General features: G+C 30.0%; 1 protein-coding gene across 2 annotated transcripts; it reads left to right on the top strand.

The window, feature by feature from the left end:
- The first annotated feature begins 792 nt into the window (after positions 1-792).
- Positions 793-20,722, top strand: LOC135958843 (dentin sialophosphoprotein). Of its 2 annotated transcripts, XM_065509763.1 has the most exons (8): positions 793-1,821; positions 9,684-9,746; positions 9,978-10,106; positions 12,411-12,564; positions 12,730-12,865; positions 15,057-15,122; positions 15,204-16,349; positions 20,362-20,721. In XM_065509763.1, the coding sequence occupies exons 1-8, from the start codon at positions 1,777-1,779 to the stop codon at positions 20,516-20,518; spliced, it is 1,896 nt and encodes a 631-aa protein (XP_065365835.1). In that variant the 5' UTR covers positions 793-1,776; the 3' UTR covers positions 20,519-20,721. The 2 variants fall into 2 exon arrangements, with proteins under 2 accessions (XP_065365835.1, XP_065365836.1); XM_065509764.1 differs by lacking the exon at positions 15,057-15,122 and having other exon boundaries at positions 20,362-20,722.
- The last annotated feature ends 1,144 nt before the right edge of the window (positions 20,723-21,866 follow it).

Raw genomic sequence — 21,866 nt, 5'->3', positions numbered from 1 at the left:
TCTTCAATAATTCTGTCAGACATGTTTTCGAAAAGTTTCCTATTTAAAATCAGGTCCACAAATGGCTGAGATATGAGGAAAAAACAAGGACAACCTCAATTTTTGACCTATATCTGGATTACTAAGTCATTAATATAGACAATATGGATGTCTAATGATAGATATTTCAAAGACATTTGCAACGACGTATATAAGACCATAGTAAGTTGGACCTACAATAGGTCAAAATCGGGAAAAATATTTTTTAACCAAAAATTTTTTTTTCACCAAAAATTTTTTTTTTTAAATTAAAAAAAATATAAAAATTAAAAAAAAAAATTAAATTTAAAAAAAAAATAAAAATTTAAAAAAACAATTCAAAAAATTTTTTTTTACAAAAAAATAAAAAAAAAATTCTTATTTACCTAAAAATATTTAAAATTTGTATTTTGAAGTATAATTTGGTGATGGGTATATAAGATTCGGCACAGCCGAATATTGCTCTTGTTTTAAATTGCAAAATGTTTTTAATCACAATATTCGAAAAAGAACAATAAAAATTAAGTAGTTTTTTTAAATGTAACGGTATTTTCTGTTTAATTTCATTAAATTAAAATTTTTCCAAGTACTGTATAACAAACAAACAGCTGTATCTTACAGATACAAGCAACTGTATAAACACAAACCGTTTTACCTAGAAAAACAACAAAGCACAACAACCAGAGAATAAATGCCACAACAAAGGAAAATAAACAATAACCACCTGTCAATATGACAAATACGAATGTCAGACAAAAATAAATTATTAGCAAAACAGAGAGAACGAAATCTAATTGAGAGCCAAAAAGAGAGTAAACAAGAGATTAGATATTGTATCTAATACAATTAGCTCCACATTGATAGGAAAAGTATCGAGTAAATAAAAACAGTTTGAATTGGAACTCAAAATAGGCGTATGGGGGATGTTAAAATACGCATCACGTACAAGTTGGGGAAAACAAAATAATAACAACAACAATAACGAAAACAAAATTAATAATAAACAACAACGGTAAAACGATGACAAGTATGTAACGGTGATGGCGGTGTTGGCACTCTAACACGGTGGTTTGCTTTAAAACTCTTTGCAAATAAATCCACAGAAGCAGAAGATACATTTTCTCTGCTGACTGTTAATATTTTTGCTTTTTTTGGGGGGAAACAACGGGCATAGAGAGACCAACTTGGGTTGTTTGCCAGGGTGGAGACGAAAAGATAATTTAACTGTGTTTTTTTATTTTACGAACAAACAAACCAACAAAAAATATATAAAGAAGAGTAGAAAATAAAAATCGAAAATATGCTGCAAGTAACAATTATTATCAACTGAATGAAGAAAAACGAATTTTTCCACATTCATACAGAGCAGTAGAGAAAATATAACGCGTGAACGTAACGTGCAGGTAACGGAAGAAAATTTTTATTTTCATTGAGTGAAAAATTACAAATTTTATATAAAAAAAAGAAAGAAAAAAAAAAGTGTTATGAAATTTTTATAGAAAAAGAAAATAAATAAATATTGCAAAAAAAAAGCAAGTGAATAAAAGAAAATTTTGTCTCAAAAGGTGTGTTTAAAATTTGTTAAACAAAATAATGGTTTATTAAAAATAAAATAAGAATTTCTAACTCAATTTCCTTTAAGGCAATAATTATGTGTATTGCTAAGTGATATTTTTTGCATAAAAAAAAAACAAATTTAATTTTTAAAATATTAATATACCTACATACATAAAAATACATAAATACATATTGATCAATATGTCAACTGAAAGCAATAATACTCCAGTGGATCCCAGAGTTCAGGTGAGTCTCTTACTATCCATCTAACCCTAATTGATTAACACCAACATACTAAAAAAAATCTGATTTAATTTTAGCAAACCCCTTCTTCATTAATTGTTTTATACACTGATATAATCTATGCCATAGTATAGATATTATTTCGGATTATTTGTCATTCACTTATCGCCAATTGCCGTTTATTTTTGTGTTTTCTTTTTTTATTTATTTATTTTGGCCAACAATGACCCTCATAATCATTTAGTATACATTTTCTGGCAGTTTTCTTGCCATTTCTTCCCCCTTTTGAAAATCCATTTTCTCAACTTTATTCTCATTTTAATTTTCTTTATTTGTTTGCTTTAAAACTGTTTATGTTTATGACAAATTCATCGTTTTATGTTTATTATTTTATTATTCATTCACAGCATTAATATGTATCTATCTATCTACACATGTTCATTGTAGATATATTAGCAAACAAACCAAAATATTAAAAGATTTTTGCCTTCACCATGACATAAGCATTATTTATAATTATATTCTTATTGAACTTATAATAAAAAAAAACTCGTTGTTTAGTCTATTCTCTAGATTACAATGATTTTGTTTTATGTGTTGGCGTCTATGCCAAAAACATTGTTATTTTGTTACTCTAACCCAAATACATTATTGGCCAAAAAGTGGAAATGATATCGAACTTTTAGTTTCATTTCAATTCATGATAATACGTTATTATTTACCAGTACTACAGAGAGACATGTAATATTTATTACACTGGTAATAATACTGTAATAAATTATTTTCTATATACGCGACATAACGAACGATATGTTGTCAGATAAAATTCGTTATATCGAGATTTAATTTTTGAGTAAGTTTTAAGCGGTTTAACATTAGGAGGCATGACATGACCCTTTTTTCAAGTTTTTATTAATTGTTCTTAGTTAGGTTGGCTTGAGGTATTAGCAAGGATTAATAAAGCCGTAATTGCGAGGGATTTTGGTCTAAAAATGATTCTACCATTAACAAATAATAGAGCTATATTCGGCTGTGCCGAATCTTATATACCCTTCACCAAATTATACTTCAAAATACAAATTTTAAATATTTTTAAGTAAACAAATTTTTTTTTCCAAAGTTGTTTTTTAAATTTTTAGGAATTTTTTTTTTCGAATTGTTATTTAAATTTTTTTTTAAATTTAAAAAAAAATTGTTTTTTAATTTTTTTTTTTTTGGTGAAAAAAAAAATTCGGGTTAAAAAATATTTTTCCGATTTTGACCCATTATAGGTCCAACTTGCTATGGTCTTATATACGTCGTTGCAAAGGTCTTTGAAATATCTATCATTAGATATCCATATTGTCTATATTAAAGACTTAATAATCCAGATATAGGTCAAAAATACGTTTTTGACCTATATCTGTGTTTTTTTCCACATATCTCAGCCATTTGTGGACCGATTTTGCTGATTTTAAATAGGAAACTTCTCGAAAGCATGTCTGACAGAATTATTGAAAATTTGAATCCCGAAGATATCTGGGGTCTTCAGAAAATTTATTTCAACAGACAGACAGACAGACGGACATGGCTTAATCGACTCCGCTATCTATCAGGATCCAGAATATATATACTTTATAGGGTCGGAAAATTATATTGTGGAAATTACAAACGGAATGAAAAACTTATATATACCCTTCTCACGAAGGTGAAGGCTATAAAAATATACACGTTTGAATGTATATCCATAATTTGAGTGAGCAGCGTTTATTTACCGAATCTTATTCATCGTGCCGAATCTTGTACACCCACCATCAATATGTGACAATAAAATATTTTTCAGATATAGGGGTTATATGGCCATTTATGAACCGATCCTCACAAAAGTTGGTAGAAAGATTTAGGTTGATATAAAACTTGTTTATGTCCAATTTCATTATGATATTAATTATTTTAAGATAATTATCAGGGAAACCGGAAATATACTCTAAAAAAAGCGTTTTAAGCGCTTTAAATATGCAGTAAAAACTTGAAAATATGCTCTTAAAATTTAAAAAATATGCTCTTAAAAAAACAAACTTTTATATAATTTTTAACCAAAAAAATTTACTCAAATTTTCATGATGGCGCTATTATTAAAATAGTGCTTATTTTATATTAAAACAAGTAAGAGAGCTATATTCGGCTGTGCCGAATCTTATACACCCATCACCAAATTATACTTCAAAATAAAAAATTTAAATATTTTTAGGTGAACAAAAATGTTTTTCCATTTTTTTTAATTTTTTGGAAAAAAAAAATTTTCGAATTGTTTTTTTAAATTTTAAAAAATTTGTTTTGTTTTTCAAATTGTTTTTTTTTTTTGGTGAAAAGCCATCTATTTTTCAATTTTGAATTTTAAACAAAGGAAGTAAAAACCTGCACACAACAGCGAAAAATAAGTAAGACAAAATTTATTTTTGATAAAGTCAAAATATGCTATTAAACAGTAAAATATGCTCTAAGAACGCAAAAATATGACATAAATATGCTCTTAAAACAAATATATGCAAAAATATGAATTTAAGGGTAAAATATTGAAAAATATGCACTAACAAATCGATGACAAAATTCTTAAATAGTTCTGAAACGTGTAAATATCTTATCCATGTGCACATTAGACTGACCAGAAAAAACATGCATTTGCATATTTTGGTTTCCCTGATAATTATAAATGTTCTAATCATTTTCTGAGAGAGGCCTTATATGGAGACTAGTATTGCCGTGGGACATTCGTATGGGGTCATTTTCACTACCAAACCTTATCAACAGAGAATATTTCAGCCAGCTTGCTCCTTTCGTTTGAGCCCTATCTAGTGTTTATAAATCGATTTTTTTTTTCGAAATCTCGGTTTATATCACTCGGCTAACCGGTTTTTAAAATTTAGGACTAAAATGTATAAATCTCATATTTTGAAGAATTTTTTATGTCCATTATATCAAACATTTGGTCTGATTTGAAACATAAACTACTGATATACAATTTAAACCTCTTTCGATAAAATTTTTTATGAATTATAATGATTCTAAATAGTACCGGACGATGTGTTTACTTAAAAACTTTTTCGAATCAATTGCACATACTGAAACTATTAAAAATTTAAATTAAATTGCGCATAATTCTACGAGTTTAGGCTAAATCTTACTAATGATCCATTAAAAACTTAGTGATGATTTTACTTTATTTTAATAAAATTAACCTCATTAGTGTGTTTTGTTCTTAAAATTTTATTTAATTAATTATCAGCAAACCTGCTATGTTCCTTTTCAGAAATATTACAGAAGTGACAATATTTTTTCAATTATTTTTTTTTTAATTATTTCATGAGAATTCTCGAATTCCGGGATTTGTAAAAAAAATAATACCGGAATTTTACGAAAATTACGAGATTTTTGATATTTTGGAAGATTTCTGAAGATCCCAAAATAACTAGAAAGCATACTTATAATACTAATCTAACTTCAAAACCTAACGGAGTCAAAACCTAACGGAGCAGCAGGTCTCCCTAGCATTGACAGTCTTATACACAACATAGACAACAACTAGATAGGTAACTGAGAGCCAAAAACCTAAGTCTGTTGTCAAAAACCTAATTCATGAGAATGTATTGCATGTATTTTGTTATTGTATCACCCGTATGTGTGAAAAGAGAGTAATTTTTCAATATATATTACTCTCTCCTTCCGTTCTATGTGTTTATTCTATGATACACAAGTTTATTCATAATTTCGTGTTGACTATGAACGATTGTTTTCGTTAGTTCCATACATTCCATCGATATTATGAATATAAAACAAATAAGAAAGTATGATCGATCAAGCCCGACCATATAATACCCTACACAGAGTAAATCAGCAAAATCATTTTTCTTTTAAAATTTCAATAATTTATTATCGTGATTATGGACCGATCGGCATGATATTAGGCCATGAGATTTATTGCTATATGAAACTTTCTTTCGTTAAATTATGTTTGGGCTCCATCATTTTTAAGAGATTTATGCTCGTTAAAGTGATTGTAGGAAGTGGGCCTTGTATGGTTGCTATGACCAATTATGGATCGTCATGAAATTAAGCCGTGTAAAATATGTCTATATGATACTTATTTCTGTTGAATTATATTTGGATATCAACATTTTTAAAAGATTTATGCTCGTTAAAGTAATTCTTATATGGGAGCTGTGACAAAATGACACTTTTTGTCAGAACTTGAAAAGCGACCTAATGGAGCTTGTAGGCCAAGGTGAGGACATACTAAAACCGATTTCAAAGATTTTGAAACACCCTCAAAATTTTGAGTTATTTTGAAAAAACTGTTTTAGGGTAGATCGTAGTACTTTAGTACCTCTAATTGACACATTTTTAGACCGATTTCAAAATTTTAAACAATTATGGATAGGTAAAGAATTAAGCTTTCATAAAATGTATGCAAGGAATCTATATTCCAAGAAATTGTGTAAGTTTTTATAAATATTTTCGCTTTCTTTTTTATTGTTTTTAGTAATTTTTCAAATTCAACAATAGTTATTTTAATTTTTTTCTGTGAAACCCTATTTGTTTTTGCACAGTGTTATGTAGACAATTTTATGTAGATAAAAACGAGACATTAGCTGTTAAAATCGGTTTCTACTTGCCAAAGTTATTAAACTTTTTCGAAATAAGTTCGATAAAATTTACCTTGTAAATTAAAAATTGTACAACTTTTTTTTGTATAGTTTTTTGCTTTTTTTTATTCATATGGGATGGGACAGAAAATACTAAAAAAGGTGTTAATGAAAAGTTGAATAACTTTTACAATTTTGATACGATTTTGTTTACTCTTACAAGTGTTTTGTAAGATCAAACAGCATTAAATAAAATAAAACTAATTTTTTTGTTTTGAATCATCATAAGTAAAATAAATATTGGAAATAAATAAAAGAATTCAAATGTATTTTATTTAGTGGTTACGTCTTTTTTGTCAAATATTTGTCATGTGTGACCCTACCTTTAGAAATGTATCAAAAAATGCACGTCATTTCAGTTTTCTTTCCAAACCTGTTATCAAATTTAAAGTCGGACAAAAACTGACTGAGTTACAGATCGATAAGTTGACGAACTTCACTGAAAACTATTTTTTCAGAATAAGTTCTGAATTTGAGGGTGTTTCTTTTGACACAATTTGTAATGTACTGAGCAAACCCTATAACCCACGCTGGATCATTTTCCAAGTTTTTTTCCATCGTAGCACCGTGTTATTTAGGTGACATGATTTCCGTATATAAAAAACATATTTGGAATGAAATTTATGTAGATACTAGGGTATTCATTCGACCAATGATCGTTCGATTAATCGAATAATTTCTTACGAATAATTATTCGAACAATTTAAAAATGACCATTTTCGAATATCGAATAATTCGAACAATTTTATGTAGAATAATCGAATAAAACAAATAAATGTTCATATATATTTAAATTTACTAAATTGCTTAAAATTTTTCATAATTTCAAATTTAAATAAGTATAATGACTCACAAAAATTGTATTGTTTCTGAAATTCGACAAATAACTAAAGACAAAGGGACTTTCGATCACTGTAGATGAGTGTTCCGATAGCTCCTTCTATAAATATGTAAATATTACTGCAAGAAGTTACAATTCAAATCTTTCAAAATTTTTAACTTTGGACTTGAACCAAATTTGAAGAATCGCAATTAATAATCAAAATATTAACATAGATTAAAGTGGAGTTGAATGTGATGGAGAATGTGATTTTGAAACGGTCGCCGAAAGTGATATTGAGGATGACATTTATAATGATTACAATGAAATAGATGAAGGACATGATCTTAAAATATATGTATATAATAAATCGAATGATAATCACAAAATATTGCAAACTAACGTTTTGTTGCAAGAAAAGCATGGAGTTCGTCTTATACATGATTTTGAACATCGTTGAACATCTTTGTCTAACATGGTAATAAACTTTTTGCGTATTTGTAAATGTGTCAATCATGAACTGCCTGACTTCAAATTAGCCACGTTCACTGACAATGATATCACACTTTGGGCAGATTCCCTTTATTGTGTTATTCGCCAAGACTACTTCATTAAGCATTTGTTATAAATAATTTAGAAATAGTGAATAAATAATTTACTAAAGAATTAGTTACTCAATTTAAAACCCGAATTAATGAACGACATAAAAATGTTCTTAATACGTTTATTTTGTATTTGAATTCAGCATCATGTCCAACTAGCTCAAATTTGTTAAAGCATAGCTCCAAAATGGAAACAAAAGGATTTGCTAGTCAATTATTTTGCAGATTGTTCGGGAGTTATTCTGATCAGAATATTTCTGTTGAAAATTTAAAGATGGACTTTGTTTTCGAATGTTTTTTAACATTATCAATACTTGAATTGTTAACTTTAACGTTATTTTTTGTTTTTCTTTAACAATAAAATATTAAAAAACCGACATCAAAACTACATTCTTTACTTTTTTAAAAAAAATTTTAATTATTCGAATAATTCGTTTAATTTTAAACGTGTGATCGAATTATTCGAACAAGTTAAATTCTCTTATTCGAATTATTCGTTTTATTCGAACAAGAGAAAAATCGAATATTTCGAATACCCTAGTAGATACCTATACCGATAAATTCGTATTTCGGGAGGATTTTTGTATGGGGCTTAGGTGAAATAATGGACCGATTTCAGCCAGTTTCAGTAGGCTTGGGCCGAAAATTGCTCTCTTGCTTGTTTTTATAATTTTTCAAATTAATCGAGTGATCGATTAATTTAAAATATTTCCTCGATTATATCGAACGAATAACGAGTAAAAAATATGATTCGATAATTTAATAAAATATATTTATCAGACAAATTTTAATAAATTGTTTATCAACAATGAATAAAAATACCAAATTAATAGATATAAATATTATAATAAAAATTACTAAATAAAAATAATAAATCTCAGAGCATTTTAATTCTACATATAAAGTCAAATTAAATGTTTTATGAAATAATTGTTGATTGAAGGATTTAAGACGTTCGACTTCTATATTGTTTATTATTAATTGGAAAATCATTATAACTCTATTCGTGATATTTTAACAGTTTTAGGTCTTTAGTATTTAGGTTTTAAGTTGAGTTTCATAATGTTCAAATCTTGGTGTGTTATTCCAAAATCTATTGAAAAATTAATATAGAAAGTCGTTGCAAATAATATTTCCAACTTGAAATATTAATATAAACTAATGATCTTGTTTTGTTAAGATATTTTTCTCCAAATTTTGGTTTATATAATTTTTTTTTTAAATTTCAACTTTAAAATAAATTTATTCGATTAATCGGCAATTATTGATCGAATAATTCTTTATTCTAAATTAAAAAATGTTATTCATTCGAATAAAAAATTAAAAAAAATGTCCTCCATTATTCGAATAATTTTTATTCGAAAAACAACCTTCATACTGATAAAATAATTTTGGATAGAACAAACCTACGAATTTCTAAAATAGATATCTGTTCACCAAGGTGAAAATTATTTCTTCAATTTATTTTCCTCATTATAAAATGTTTAATTGTTGCTTAATTATGTCCTTAATGAACTGCATAACTTACATCCATCACTTAAATGTGTATTAAGAAAAAACATCGTATTTTATTATTTAAACTTTACGAATGACCTGACCTCTGAATTCTCTGAATTCCAGTATTTATTGTTATATGTTTTTTTCAATTATTTTCAAAACAATAAAAAACAGTAACGTCTGTCTGTCTGCATCATTTCAATTAAATTTTTAATTAATTTACTTTGTATTTTATTACTTTTTTTGCTTTCTTTTTCATTTTAGGTTGAACTAGAGAAACTAAACACGGCAACGGACAATATTAACAAATATGAAGTAGAACTTGATGTAAGTATTGATTTTTATTTGTTATTCCTTCATTTGTTGTCTGTAAATGGCAGTTGTTTTTTTTTTGCGTTCCTTTTTCTATAACGAAAAGAAAATGAACTGCAGTTAAATTAAATTATATGTATTTTGCAACAACATACACAAAAGAAGAAAACTAAAACAATTTAATTTTCTATCATCCTTAAAAAACAAAAACACACGCACGCTCTAACTAACAAATTGGCAAAACAGGAAGCGAAATGTGAATTCAAACGTATTTTAGCTGAAAGCGTCGTTAGGATAAAGCAGTCTGCACACAAATTAGGAAATTCTATCGAGGCAGCAAAACCATATTATGAATCGCGTATATATGCGGCTCAGGTGAGTACATTGGCTGGGGGAGGTGTTAATATATTATAGAATAACTAATGGATGTTAAGGTAAAAGAAAATGTTAATAAATGGTATGTAAAGTTATTTTTGTATGCTAAAAGTGGGAAGTATTCCTAGGAGGGTTATGATTTTTTTTAATTAAAATATTTTATGATTTTGGGTAAGAATATTTGCTGTAATACGCAGTGCAATGAATTTTAAATCAGATAACATTTATGAATTCAGTAGATGTTTAATGGTAAATTTTTCGTCGTAATGTTGCTATGCTTCAGGAAGAATATTTATAAAGGGTTTTCCAATAAGGCCATGTAACAAAACAAGCTGTATGTGAGGTATATAGGAATTTATTTTACTATTTGAAAGGCCCCTGTATGTCATTCTATATGAAATATGATATCGATCAAATGTCTGCTACGGCTTCACATGGGTCCCCGGTTCCACACAGATCCAATTTTCAATGACACTGACACTTATAACCGGCTTAATTAAAGCGATGGTGTAGGTTGATTTCGGCTTACTTACATAGAGCTTCAACTTCAGAAAACCCGTCATAAAAAAGTTTAGCGGGCTCAAATCTCACGATTTTGGTTGCCAATTAACGTCACCTCCACAAGAGATAACCATTCATGCAGAATGTCCATTGTGGCGTTCGCGATGTGGCACGTATCATCCTGCTGGAACCACATGTTGTCCAAATCCCAGCCACGACCAAGTCCATTCCTTCTGGAACTACATGTCATCTATATTCTTAACACTGATCTGTAGCTCTCGATGTTGATGGATATGACCACAATGATGACGCTAGCCCAAATTCCGGACCATATATTAACTCGTGTAGGTTGTCGTCGTCCCATATACGGAAGTTGTGCTTGTTAACAAAGTCATACACCCAAAAATTAGTCTACACTACTTTTGATAATAATGTTTAATCATTTGGATATAACTTTCAATCGCTTAACTTGTAATGGTGATCTGCCATCAGTGACTGAATAATAAACAACAGATTTGACAGACAACTGCAACTATCACCAACGAAGCATTCAGCAATACTCTTCACCACCTGGATGAATGAGGTAAAGCTCAACCTTCGTAGTCGATGTAGGCCAAATTTCGACTGTGAACCACCTAAAAATTTTGAGGATCACTTTTGCCAGCCAATGCAATCACATACATTGGATCGTAATTCGTATACGTCAGCTTTGAACAACATCCATAGAGACGTCATCAGTACCGTGGATGCAGGGTACCATAGAAATGTCCTACTTGGAATCGGCACATTGCCTATTTGGAGAAAAACTTGCGGCGGAAAACAAACGTAACACAATCAGGCACAACTGAGATCGGGGTGGAACCGTACCGTCCTAAATTTATGGCCAGCTTGTGGTCAGAGTCCTCTTTTACCCCCTACATATTCAACTGCCCAGACAACCCTACTTCACTTAGCTCAATAGATTTATGGAACAAACCCAGTAGAAGTAGTAGAAATGCTGGGCTATGCAGAAACCACAGATTAGAAAATAGAGATAAATTAAGACATGATCTCAACGTATACTTCATTTCCATGACTAGACAAATATATCTTGGTAAAACCATATTAAACCAATACTACCAATACACTACTTCTTATTCGGTTCCATTTCATCGTTTTAGGATGAGTACTTTTATGATCTGTTACCAAATTTCTCTTATTTTTCTCAGTTCTACAGAATATTATGTTTCTCTAATAATATTCAAACCATAGAGAAATATACATAGAGTGGAAACTCTCCTGTCAAAGACCTAACTCAGTTGTCAAAAACCTAAGTAAGAATGCATTAGTGAAAAAACTATGTGAAAACAAAAGAACTTTTTTAAACTGACAATAATGAAAGAGTAGCAAACAAGAATGCTTGGGAGCAACAAACCAATTTCCTGCAATAAATCCTTCAGAAGTTTTCACAGCTTCTATTGATGCATTGGATAAAACAACTGAAGCAGTGCTCGAGATCTATATTTAAAATATCAGGAGCTGGTATATAGAGCTCGTCACGGCGGGATTTTATAACATATACATATTTTATTATGGATCTCAAATTGAATATCGAATGATTTTTCTATAATAATCAGTCTACTCCTATATATCATTAATCCCTCTTTACTATACTTCTCATTTTTAAATCTAAAATTAATATTATTTATTAACAACACAGCTAGTACCTAATTAATAAATATAATATTCATATTTTTCCTCCCAATCTCTACTATTTATATCCATATAGCATTAATGCATGCGATTTTATATATATATTTTTAGCTTGCCAAAGAGACCCAACAGGCAGCATCTAATTATGAGAAGGCAAAATCCATACACGCAGCTGCCAAAGAAATGGTTTATCTGGCCGAGCAGGGTTTGGGTGAAAAATCTACCTTGGATACAGCATGTCAGGAGATGTTAAGTCATGCAGCCAGTAGGTGTTATACTACACACTTTGTGTACCTTATCAATCTCTATATTTACACTCAAACACAATTATTATTTCTTTTTCTTTTTTTTAATATTTTCCAATATTTTTAATGACATTCTTCTGATATTGTGTCTATGACGTTGTTTTATTTATTTACATTTTTTTAAGGCAAAGTAAATCAATCACAATTAGAGGTTACTGATGCTCGTAATTCTTTGAAAATGTGTCAATTGAAGCTAGAAGTAGCTAATAATCGTGTGGGTAAATTACAGGGACAATTGCGACAAGCCATTAAAGCATCTAGGTAAGTACTTAAGTTTTAAACGTGTCACTAGTAGACACATGCGAAGCCGTCATATTCAAATCAAATTATTTTTAAAAGAGATTTTTATGTTGACTAAGGGCATGACATTAAATCATTTTTATTTGCTGCAACACTTTTATGTGTGATTATTTTGAGTAATTTTTTGGTTTGAGTTTTTTTCTAGTTTCCGTTCTATATATATTTCTCTATGCTCCGAACGGAGGCAAGTTCGAGATCTACTACATGGTTTCAAGTCTTCGACTGAGATGAGTGGACTCTTTTATATTCCCCGAATACGGAAGGGTGCCTGCGAAGGCTGCATAATCAATGCAGGCTGAAATTTCGGCTATAAAGTGGGTTGAGGTTTTACAGAATAATCGAAGCTTAAATGGCTCATATACGACTACCTTAGGTCCCTTTGATAGGACTCTCACGGTATAGGCTATGGATCATTGCTGTAACTACCAAGACATAATTTAAGAGGTGCTTGATGAATTAATATTCCTCCATGAAGTTTTCATGATAACGACGAGAAGTAAACTGTTGAATAACTTCTCTGTTTTTTCCTGCTCTATGGCTGACTAGAACTTCGAAAATGAGTAGCTCTTTTCAGCACGATCTAACGGATATATCGAACGTGTATATTAGGAGGATGGATTCGTTCATTCGTGCTCTACCTTAAGTCGTCTTTGATAGGACACTCACTCATATTTCAGTAGCTCATAATAGATAGACCCGTTTTGCCCCCACCAAATACAGAGAATTGTCTTAGCGTCACGGATATTTGGTATTGGTGTCGATTCGGCTGGTTGGGCGGCTTTCACATATGATCTCTTATGCTTCGGGTTATCGTAATGGTTACATTTTTCATCGAATCATTAGATTCGGTGCAAAAATTATTTTCTTTTAAAGCATTCAACCATCATTTAGGAAATCCAAAATCGTGTTTCAAGGCCTCTCGGCTTCAATTCGTATGTTACACAATTTTTTTGCTTTTGGATGAATCGTGCTGCTTGGAAACGTTTTTAAATTTCTGATTCGGCAGCTGTAAATGATTTTGCAAGCTCTTGTTGAGTTTTACAACAATCTTCATGGAGTAATGCCTCCAATTGTTGGCCTTCAAACTTTTTTGGCTGGCCTGGCCGAACTTTGTCTTTCGTGTCAAAATCAACATTTCTTAACCGCACAAACCATCTCTCGCATGTTGGAAACCGATGGAACACATTCACTATTAGCTTTGGTGTGCAATCGGCTGGCTTCGTCGGCACTTTTTTTTCAAATTCAAGAAGTAAAGCCAAACTTCCCGCATATGACGCTATGTTGGTACAAAATTCGACATTTTCGTTTCGGTTTGACAAAGGACACGTTTAATAAGGCTATAATGCTATCTCTTCCATTCAGAAATATTTACTAAGCAAAGCCTCCATACAACGTACCCATAAGAGGATACTCTAGAAAATCCACATAGAAAAACACAGAAAATATTAAATAAACGAAGCCTCAATTCGACATACCCAGCATCTTTTAGATATTGAAAGAAGATATAAATTCGTAGCAACCTTATTTTTAATTTTTAGGCTATTATTAACAACAGATTTGCTAATTAACTTTAATTTTTGGCTGATTTTTCGATGAAAGAATGTGAATCTGAGAAGATGTGAATTTGTGTATCTTACAAGCTTACAGGTTAAGATTAGCACAAATTATTTGTCTTAGTTAATCTTCCTATTGTCACTGATATCATTTGGCTCCATAATCTTTCTCCATATGTTAATATGAATACATAATTTCGCATAAATTCTTCTATCCAGAAAAATGATATTAAATCAAGAACTAAACCTCAGTTTAGAGTTAATTTCGATGAGCACCTTAAAATCTTTGTAGTAAGTTTCGAGAAGCTTCAATCACTTGACCTACACAATAGCACAAAACGTTCAAAGTAACTTTTTTAAATTTTTGCATATGTCTATACAATTACAATTATTTTTAATTTCATTATAGTAAAAACCTTTTTAGGAAAGTTGTACAGTGATAAATTATTCCATATACATACATATTTTACTTTCATACGTACTCATTTGCAATTATTATTATTAAATTGAATTGTTCATTCCATAATTTATGTTCAATATTATTTATTTACGTTTTTATTTATAATTTCTTTTCAATTTTTTATTTTTTTTTATTTTAGTTTTAATATTAGACGAAATTTACTTTTAATTAATTTATTGGCTTATCAACATGATTTAAATAATTTGTAAGTAACATGTTGAACTCTTTGATATTTTGCTCACACCACAAAATCACTTAACTAAATATTTAACCCTTAATATTGCAGACCTTATTACGAGACCCGTGCCAATTATAATGGTATATTGAAGGCACAAAAGGAAAAAATCAATAGTCTAGAGAATAGAGTAGCTGATGCCAAAATGACTTACAATGAAGCTTTAAAAAATCTAGAACAAATTTCAGAAGAAATTCACCGCCAGCGCCAGCAAAAGCAAAAAAATCTAATGAATTATGAGACAATGTTGAAACAGACGGAGGTCGATAATGCCTCCTCGAACTATTCCTCGCCAATGGGAAGTGGTAGTCATACGCAATTTCCGTGTGACATAGATACAACTGATGAGTACCTTGAGATGCCCGATAAATTAACCACCAATTCGAGCCCCGTACGGCAAAGACATCCAGATGAACATGAGTGTCCACATTTGCTGCATGATTTCGATACGGTCTTAACTTTTCCACAGAAAATCGCCAGCGGTATGCATAAATCGGCAAGTACTAGTAATACAAGTGATAATCTCTTTGCCCAGGCCCATGCTCATGGGCCATATGAGATTAAATCGTCTATGGGTAGTGGACAAAACCTAACAAACGATAATAGTTCGAGTACGGGTAAAGGTGGTGGTAGTGGAAGTGGTGGTGGCGGCGGTGGTAGAAGTGGTATCGGTGAAAGTGATGATAATGATATAGAACAGTGGACCGAAATACGTTTGTCGCATTCTGAGAGCACCAGCTCTAGTTACTCAAACCAAAGTTTGCTGCACGATCATGCAGATGGTCAAGCCGAAGATGCTCAATCCCACCACTCATCATCGTCTTCGTCGGACGAGCCCAAGCGTAAAGTTACCTGTACTACGATATTCCAAGAGGAACAGCTGGGTAAAAAACAATCGTTGGCTCAATGGCTTTCACGCTCCAACAGCCTGAAAGTCAGTGGTCGTCGCCAGTCTCTCGATCTCCTAATCGATGCCAGTGATAAGGTTAAAGACGTTTTTTCGTTTGGCTTTCAAAAAGTCGGTCGCACCTTAGAGCGTCGCAACAGTGAGTCGGAAATGAATAGTGAAAGTAGTAATGGCTCCACGAATGTGGCCATTGGTGGTAGTGTATTGGGTAGTAGTAGTGGCGCTGGTGGTGGGGGCAATACGTCCACATCTTCAACATCATCGGCTAGTGATTTCCTATTTTTCTCAAGGTCAGTAGACCCATCAACAACAACGCATGACTATACAAATAACAAAAATCAAAAAAGCACTCTCACAAACTCTAGTATTAATAACAATAATAATAACAATAACCATAGTAGAGCTTTGCACAAAAAGACTGGATTATTTGGCGCTTTACAAAATCACTTTACAAAATTAAAATAAACATTTCAAGAACTAAAATTTACAAAAAAACAAAAAAATATATCAAACCAAACAAAATCTTTTTTGCAAATTATTCTATATACACTAACACCACCTATATTTTTAAGATCAAACAAAAACTATAACAAAAATTTTTACTCTCTTTATGAATGTACTTCTTTTTACAAAGGCAAGTACTTCCAATTGGCTGCTGTAGTTACATATTTCTTTAATTTATTTATGTATTTCTTCTTTTTTAATTGTCTTTTCTTTTCATATTATGTATTTCTTTCAGCTTCCTTTTTTTATATTTATAACTAAACATTTTTTAAATCAGTCTTGTTCAGAACGGATTTTAAAACTCTATTTCTCAATATTTTTATATGTCTATGAATCTCTATGTGTCTTTTTTATCTTCATCTCTCTTTGCATGTTTCTTATTAATATCTCTTTACAATTTTATTTGTCCTTCTATCAAAAATACATATATTTTCTAATTCTAATACTACCTACATACATATATTTTTCCTATGTTTAAAAGAAATTTTGAGATTAATCAAACTATTTAAGATATACTATTTTTAGACCTATGCTTTGATTTCTGAAATTGTTTCAATATTCCGATTAACTGCATCGTATATATTTCACCTCATGATCTCAATTTCTCACAAGATCGGATTGCGATAAAGATTGACAATTTAGCTCCCAGATATCGGATAGAACTACAAAATATGTTAGATATGCTTTTTGAATTAGCCAAGGTCGTTTTTATATCGCCTTCAAGATTTTACCTTTAATAATATTTGACCGATATCACAGATAGGTACTATGTTCTGTACATGGACAATATGTACCAAATAAAGGAATTAAATTTATTTGGAAGTATATCGTATATCGGAATCTTTATTATGAAAACCAAAAAACCATCTCAGACATTTACTTTTTATACCCTTCATCATCGTGAGAAGGTTATATGTATATGTACCAGCTTGTCATTCCACAATATAATTTTCCGACCCTATAAAGTATACATATTCTGGATCCTTATAGATAGCGGAGTCGATTAAGCCATGTCCGCCTGTCTGTCCGTTCAAATCAACTTTCCGAAGCCCCCAAATAACTTACATACACGATTCATATATCAATATCTCCGGAATTCTTCCGACTCGGTTGGTATTTAAAATCGAGAAAATCGGTCCAAAAATGGCGGAGATATAAGAAATCCCAGAACAACCTCGATTTTTTACCTATATCTTGATTACTAATTCATTATACAATCACATGTGAAATTTTATTCTCCTGAAATATCCATTTCCCTCGAAGGGAAAATTGCTATCGTTATATTCCCATGAACTTTTCATTCACAATAGTTGATTTTGTTCGTAACAGCTGTTTATTGTTTACAAAATTTCATCTAAAAATTTCAAAACAAGGGGAATTTTTTCACGTGAACAAAGTTGATGAAAGAAAAAAGCAAAAGGGAAAATATTTCATGTGAAATATTGATTCGCGATAGGGTTAAATATGGATATCTAATGATAGATATTTCAAGTAAGTTGCACCTACAGATATTTTTTAACCCGAATTTTTTTTTCACCAACTTTTTTTTTCGCTAAATATTAAAAAAAAAAAAAGGAATTAACACAACAAAAAAAAAATTTTTAAATAAAAAAAAATATTTTTTTTTTGAATTTTAAAAAATTTAAAAACACATTTAGAAAAATTTTTTTTTTAAGTAAATTAAAAAAACAACTGGATAAAAAAAAATTTGTTTACTTAAAAATATTTAAAATTTTTATTTTGAAGTATAATTTGGTGAAGTGAATAATTTCATTCAAATGTTGGCCGCGGCTGCGCTGTAGTTGGTGTAGTTGTAAAGGTAATGTTCGTAGCTGACCTATCGACAAAGATTTTTAAATTCACATAACCCCAAAAAAAATCCAGGTTGACAGGTCCGAAACCCGAAATAATGAGACCATATATTATAATGTTTGTAAGAAAGCTGAATGCAGTTGTCTTAAAATAAGATGTCTGTATTTCACCAGTCCGCATGATCTGTGAAAATAACTTGTAATGAACTCTCTTAATAGACAACTTAGACAATTTCGGGAATCATTTTGTAACCCAATTTTAAAACTGATCTCGTTTTCTGCCGGGGTTGAATTTTCTCGTTTTATTTCAAGTTTCCTTCCAGAGCGTGCCATTAAGATAGTAATAGATGAGAATAGATGTTCTGTGGAGTTCACCAGTTTGTGTCCTTTCTTCTACCTTTTTTTGGTTTTCATTTATTAACAATCACTTCAAATCCAATTTATTCTTTCGCAGATGACAGTGATATTTGGCACTCTTATTCATTTGACCATAAACCAAGTCTTTCTTACATTAAACTCTCCAGAATGAGTCATCCATAACTCGCTCAATCGTGACCTTACAACAATATCCAGATAGGCCGGGTACATTTTAAAGTAACCTCGAACAATTTCGTTACCTATACTTTCACCACAATCATGTGCCGAATCTTATATACCCTTCACCAAATTATACTTCAAAATTTTAATTTTAAATATTTTTAAGTAAACAAAATTTATTTTTTTTACAAAGTTGTTATTATCATTTTTTTTTTTTTAAAAAAATTTCGAATTGTTTTTTAAAATTTTAAATTTTTTTTTGTTTCTTAAATTTTTTTTTAATATTTAGCGAAAAAAAACTATTGTTGAAAAAAAAATTCGGGTTAAAAAATATTTTTTCCGATTTTTACCCATTGTAGGCCCAACTTACTATGGTCTTATATACGTCGTTGCAAAGGTCTTTGAAATATCTATCATTAGATATCCATATTGTCTATATTAATGACTTAGTAATCCAGATATAGGTCAAAATCGAGTTTTCCTTATGTTTCAGCCAATTGTGTACCGATTTTCTCGATTTTAAATAGCAACCGAGACGGAAGAATACTGGAGATATTGGTCTATGAATCGTGTTTGTATGTTATTTGGGGGCTTCGGAAAGTTGATTTCAACAGACAGACAGGACATGGCTTCATCGACTCCACTATCTATAAGGATCCAGAATATATATACTTTATAGGGTCGGAAAATTATATTGTGGAAATTACAAATTATACCCTTCACCTTTCTCACGAAGGTGTAGGGTACAAAAATACTTCACGCGAACTTTACAACATCAAATGTTATAAAAGACTAAATCTTTTGGAAGATTTTGTTCCTTATTCTGGTTTTAAGTAACGGTTTATAATAAATAGAGCAAAATATTCGGGACTCACGATTACAGTATTGACCTCAAGACTCATTATAGAAAAAAATCTCTTGTACTTCCTGCCAATGTTTTCCAGATTCGGCACAGCCGAATATAGTACTCCTACTTGTCGTGTTTTTTTTTTGGCACAGATGAAAATATCACTCTGACTTCAATGAAAAGTTAGTTTCCTTTCTTAGCAATGCATTGCGAAGTTAGAAGGCTAGAAATTTCTAGCTTAAAAAGTTTTGCAAAAATGAAATGCATCACATTTTTGGACTGGATTGGATATCAATGTTAATTTCGCAATAAATTTTGTTGAATTGAAAGGCATTAATAAATTAACATCCGAAATTGAATAAGTCCGGTCTGGTTTCGCCGTTCAGTGAAATGTTTAGACAGCGTCTACTAGGTCCTCGTTAGTTCCATTCCCTAGAGGGTTTATGCAATTACAAAACATTTTAGCGCAATAATTCCCCATCTTGCAGCAAATGCCTAACATTTTAAAATCCTGTCTAGAAGCCAGGACTGATTTAAAATATGAATAATTTACAAAAAAAATGCAAAAAACTAATTTAATTTTATCATATTCTCTCTATTTAGATCTGAACCAAAAGAATTATTATCGGATGAACAGGTGGAAAATCTATTACTTAATCATACAGTGGATGAAAATGGCACAATTATAGTGGAAGAGCTTAAATCACCTCTACAACAGCCAATTAGTAATAAGTTTGGTTTGCCAACGCTTTTAGTTTAAATTCATGTTTTTTTTAAAAAAAAGCTTAGTAAAATGTTATGTTTAAATTGCATATTTATTCTTAAATTAAATTTTTATTTTTAAATTAAATTTTAAGAACACATATCAGCATACTGATAAACTATGTAGCAATAGAATATCAGTAATAATTTTAAACCAACTTCTACTAAATGCTATACAATTTTAAAATTTTCTTGCAGAGATCTTTTAACGAAAAGTTCTTATTTTTTCTGTAGTAAAAAAAAACAAAACAATTACTATTAATTCTATAAACAAAATTTTGTGATAACAATAATGTATTTTTAAATGATTTTAATTAACTCAATTATTTTTGGAGGATTTTCATTTAGTAATACTTCTTTTTTTGGTTTGTTTCTAAGTTTTAGTTTAGTTTGTAGTAAATAATAAGATATTTGAAATCCGTAACCAAACAAATTAAAGGCTAATTGAATACATTTTTAAAAAAACGAAAAACATATGGTTAATTGTGACTTAAATTACATAAATTATATTCTATATAAACTATGTAATTAATACAAAATAAGCAACATAAGAAATTATTAATATTAAATTTGATGGAGTTTGTTAGTGAAATTTAAACGTTTTATTGAGGACAAAAAGATATTACAAGTTTTTTTCTTAAGATATTATAATGTAGCTGGAAACAAACAAAAAATAAATAAAATGAAAATAAATTATATTATTCGATTATTAAAAAAATATATATTGAAATGTTTAATTTCCGTCGAAATAGATAACCTCAAAAAAATACATTTACAATAGATAATTTTGTTGATTACAGTATTTATAAATAAAGATTGAGCCAGAAAAAGCTTATACTTGTATAAAGTTCAATACAAAAATTCTTAAAAATACGTAAATTTATTCAATTATTGTACAAATTCATTAAAAATTAAAATATATTGCTCGGTATTTATAAATTTATCCATTTTTTGCGGAAATACTTTATAGTTGCTTCCGTAAACTTTTTGGACGAGGTGGTCCACGTACTCTTAAAATCGGATATGTCCTGGGATACCTTTACTGTATTCTATATTTATACCCTACACCACCATAGTGGGGAGGGTTTAATGCGTTTGTGCAGATGTTTGTAACGCCCGATCGACTTAGAATCACTTTCTGAGTCGATTAAACGATGTCCGTCTGGCTGGTTGGTACAGGTCGCAATTTCGAAGATATTTCGATCAAATTTGGTACATATAATTTTTTCGGCCCAAGGACGAAGCCTATTGAAACTGGCTGAAATCGGTCCATTATTTCACCTAGCCCCCATACAAATGTCCTCTCGAAATTGGACTTTATCGGTCATAAATGTTTAATTTATATA

This window comes from Calliphora vicina, chromosome 4 (assembly GCF_958450345.1).
Source record: "Calliphora vicina chromosome 4, idCalVici1.1, whole genome shotgun sequence".
Taxonomy (NCBI): Eukaryota; Metazoa; Arthropoda; class Insecta; order Diptera; family Calliphoridae; genus Calliphora; species Calliphora vicina.
The sequence above is the reverse complement of the archived record's forward strand: the minus strand, read 5'-3'. Positions and strand labels throughout refer to the sequence as shown.

Coding starts and splice junctions, on each gene's coding strand:
- LOC135958843 (XM_065509763.1), top strand. CDS start 1,777: ATGTCAACTGAAAGCAATAATACTCCAGTGGATCCCAGAGTTCAG. Junction 9,747..9,977: donor AATATGAAGTAGAACTTGAT/GTAAGTATTGAT, acceptor TTGGCAAAACAG/GAAGCGAAATGTGAATTCAA. Junction 10,107..12,410: donor CGCGTATATATGCGGCTCAG/GTGAGTACATTG, acceptor ATATATTTTTAG/CTTGCCAAAGAGACCCAACA.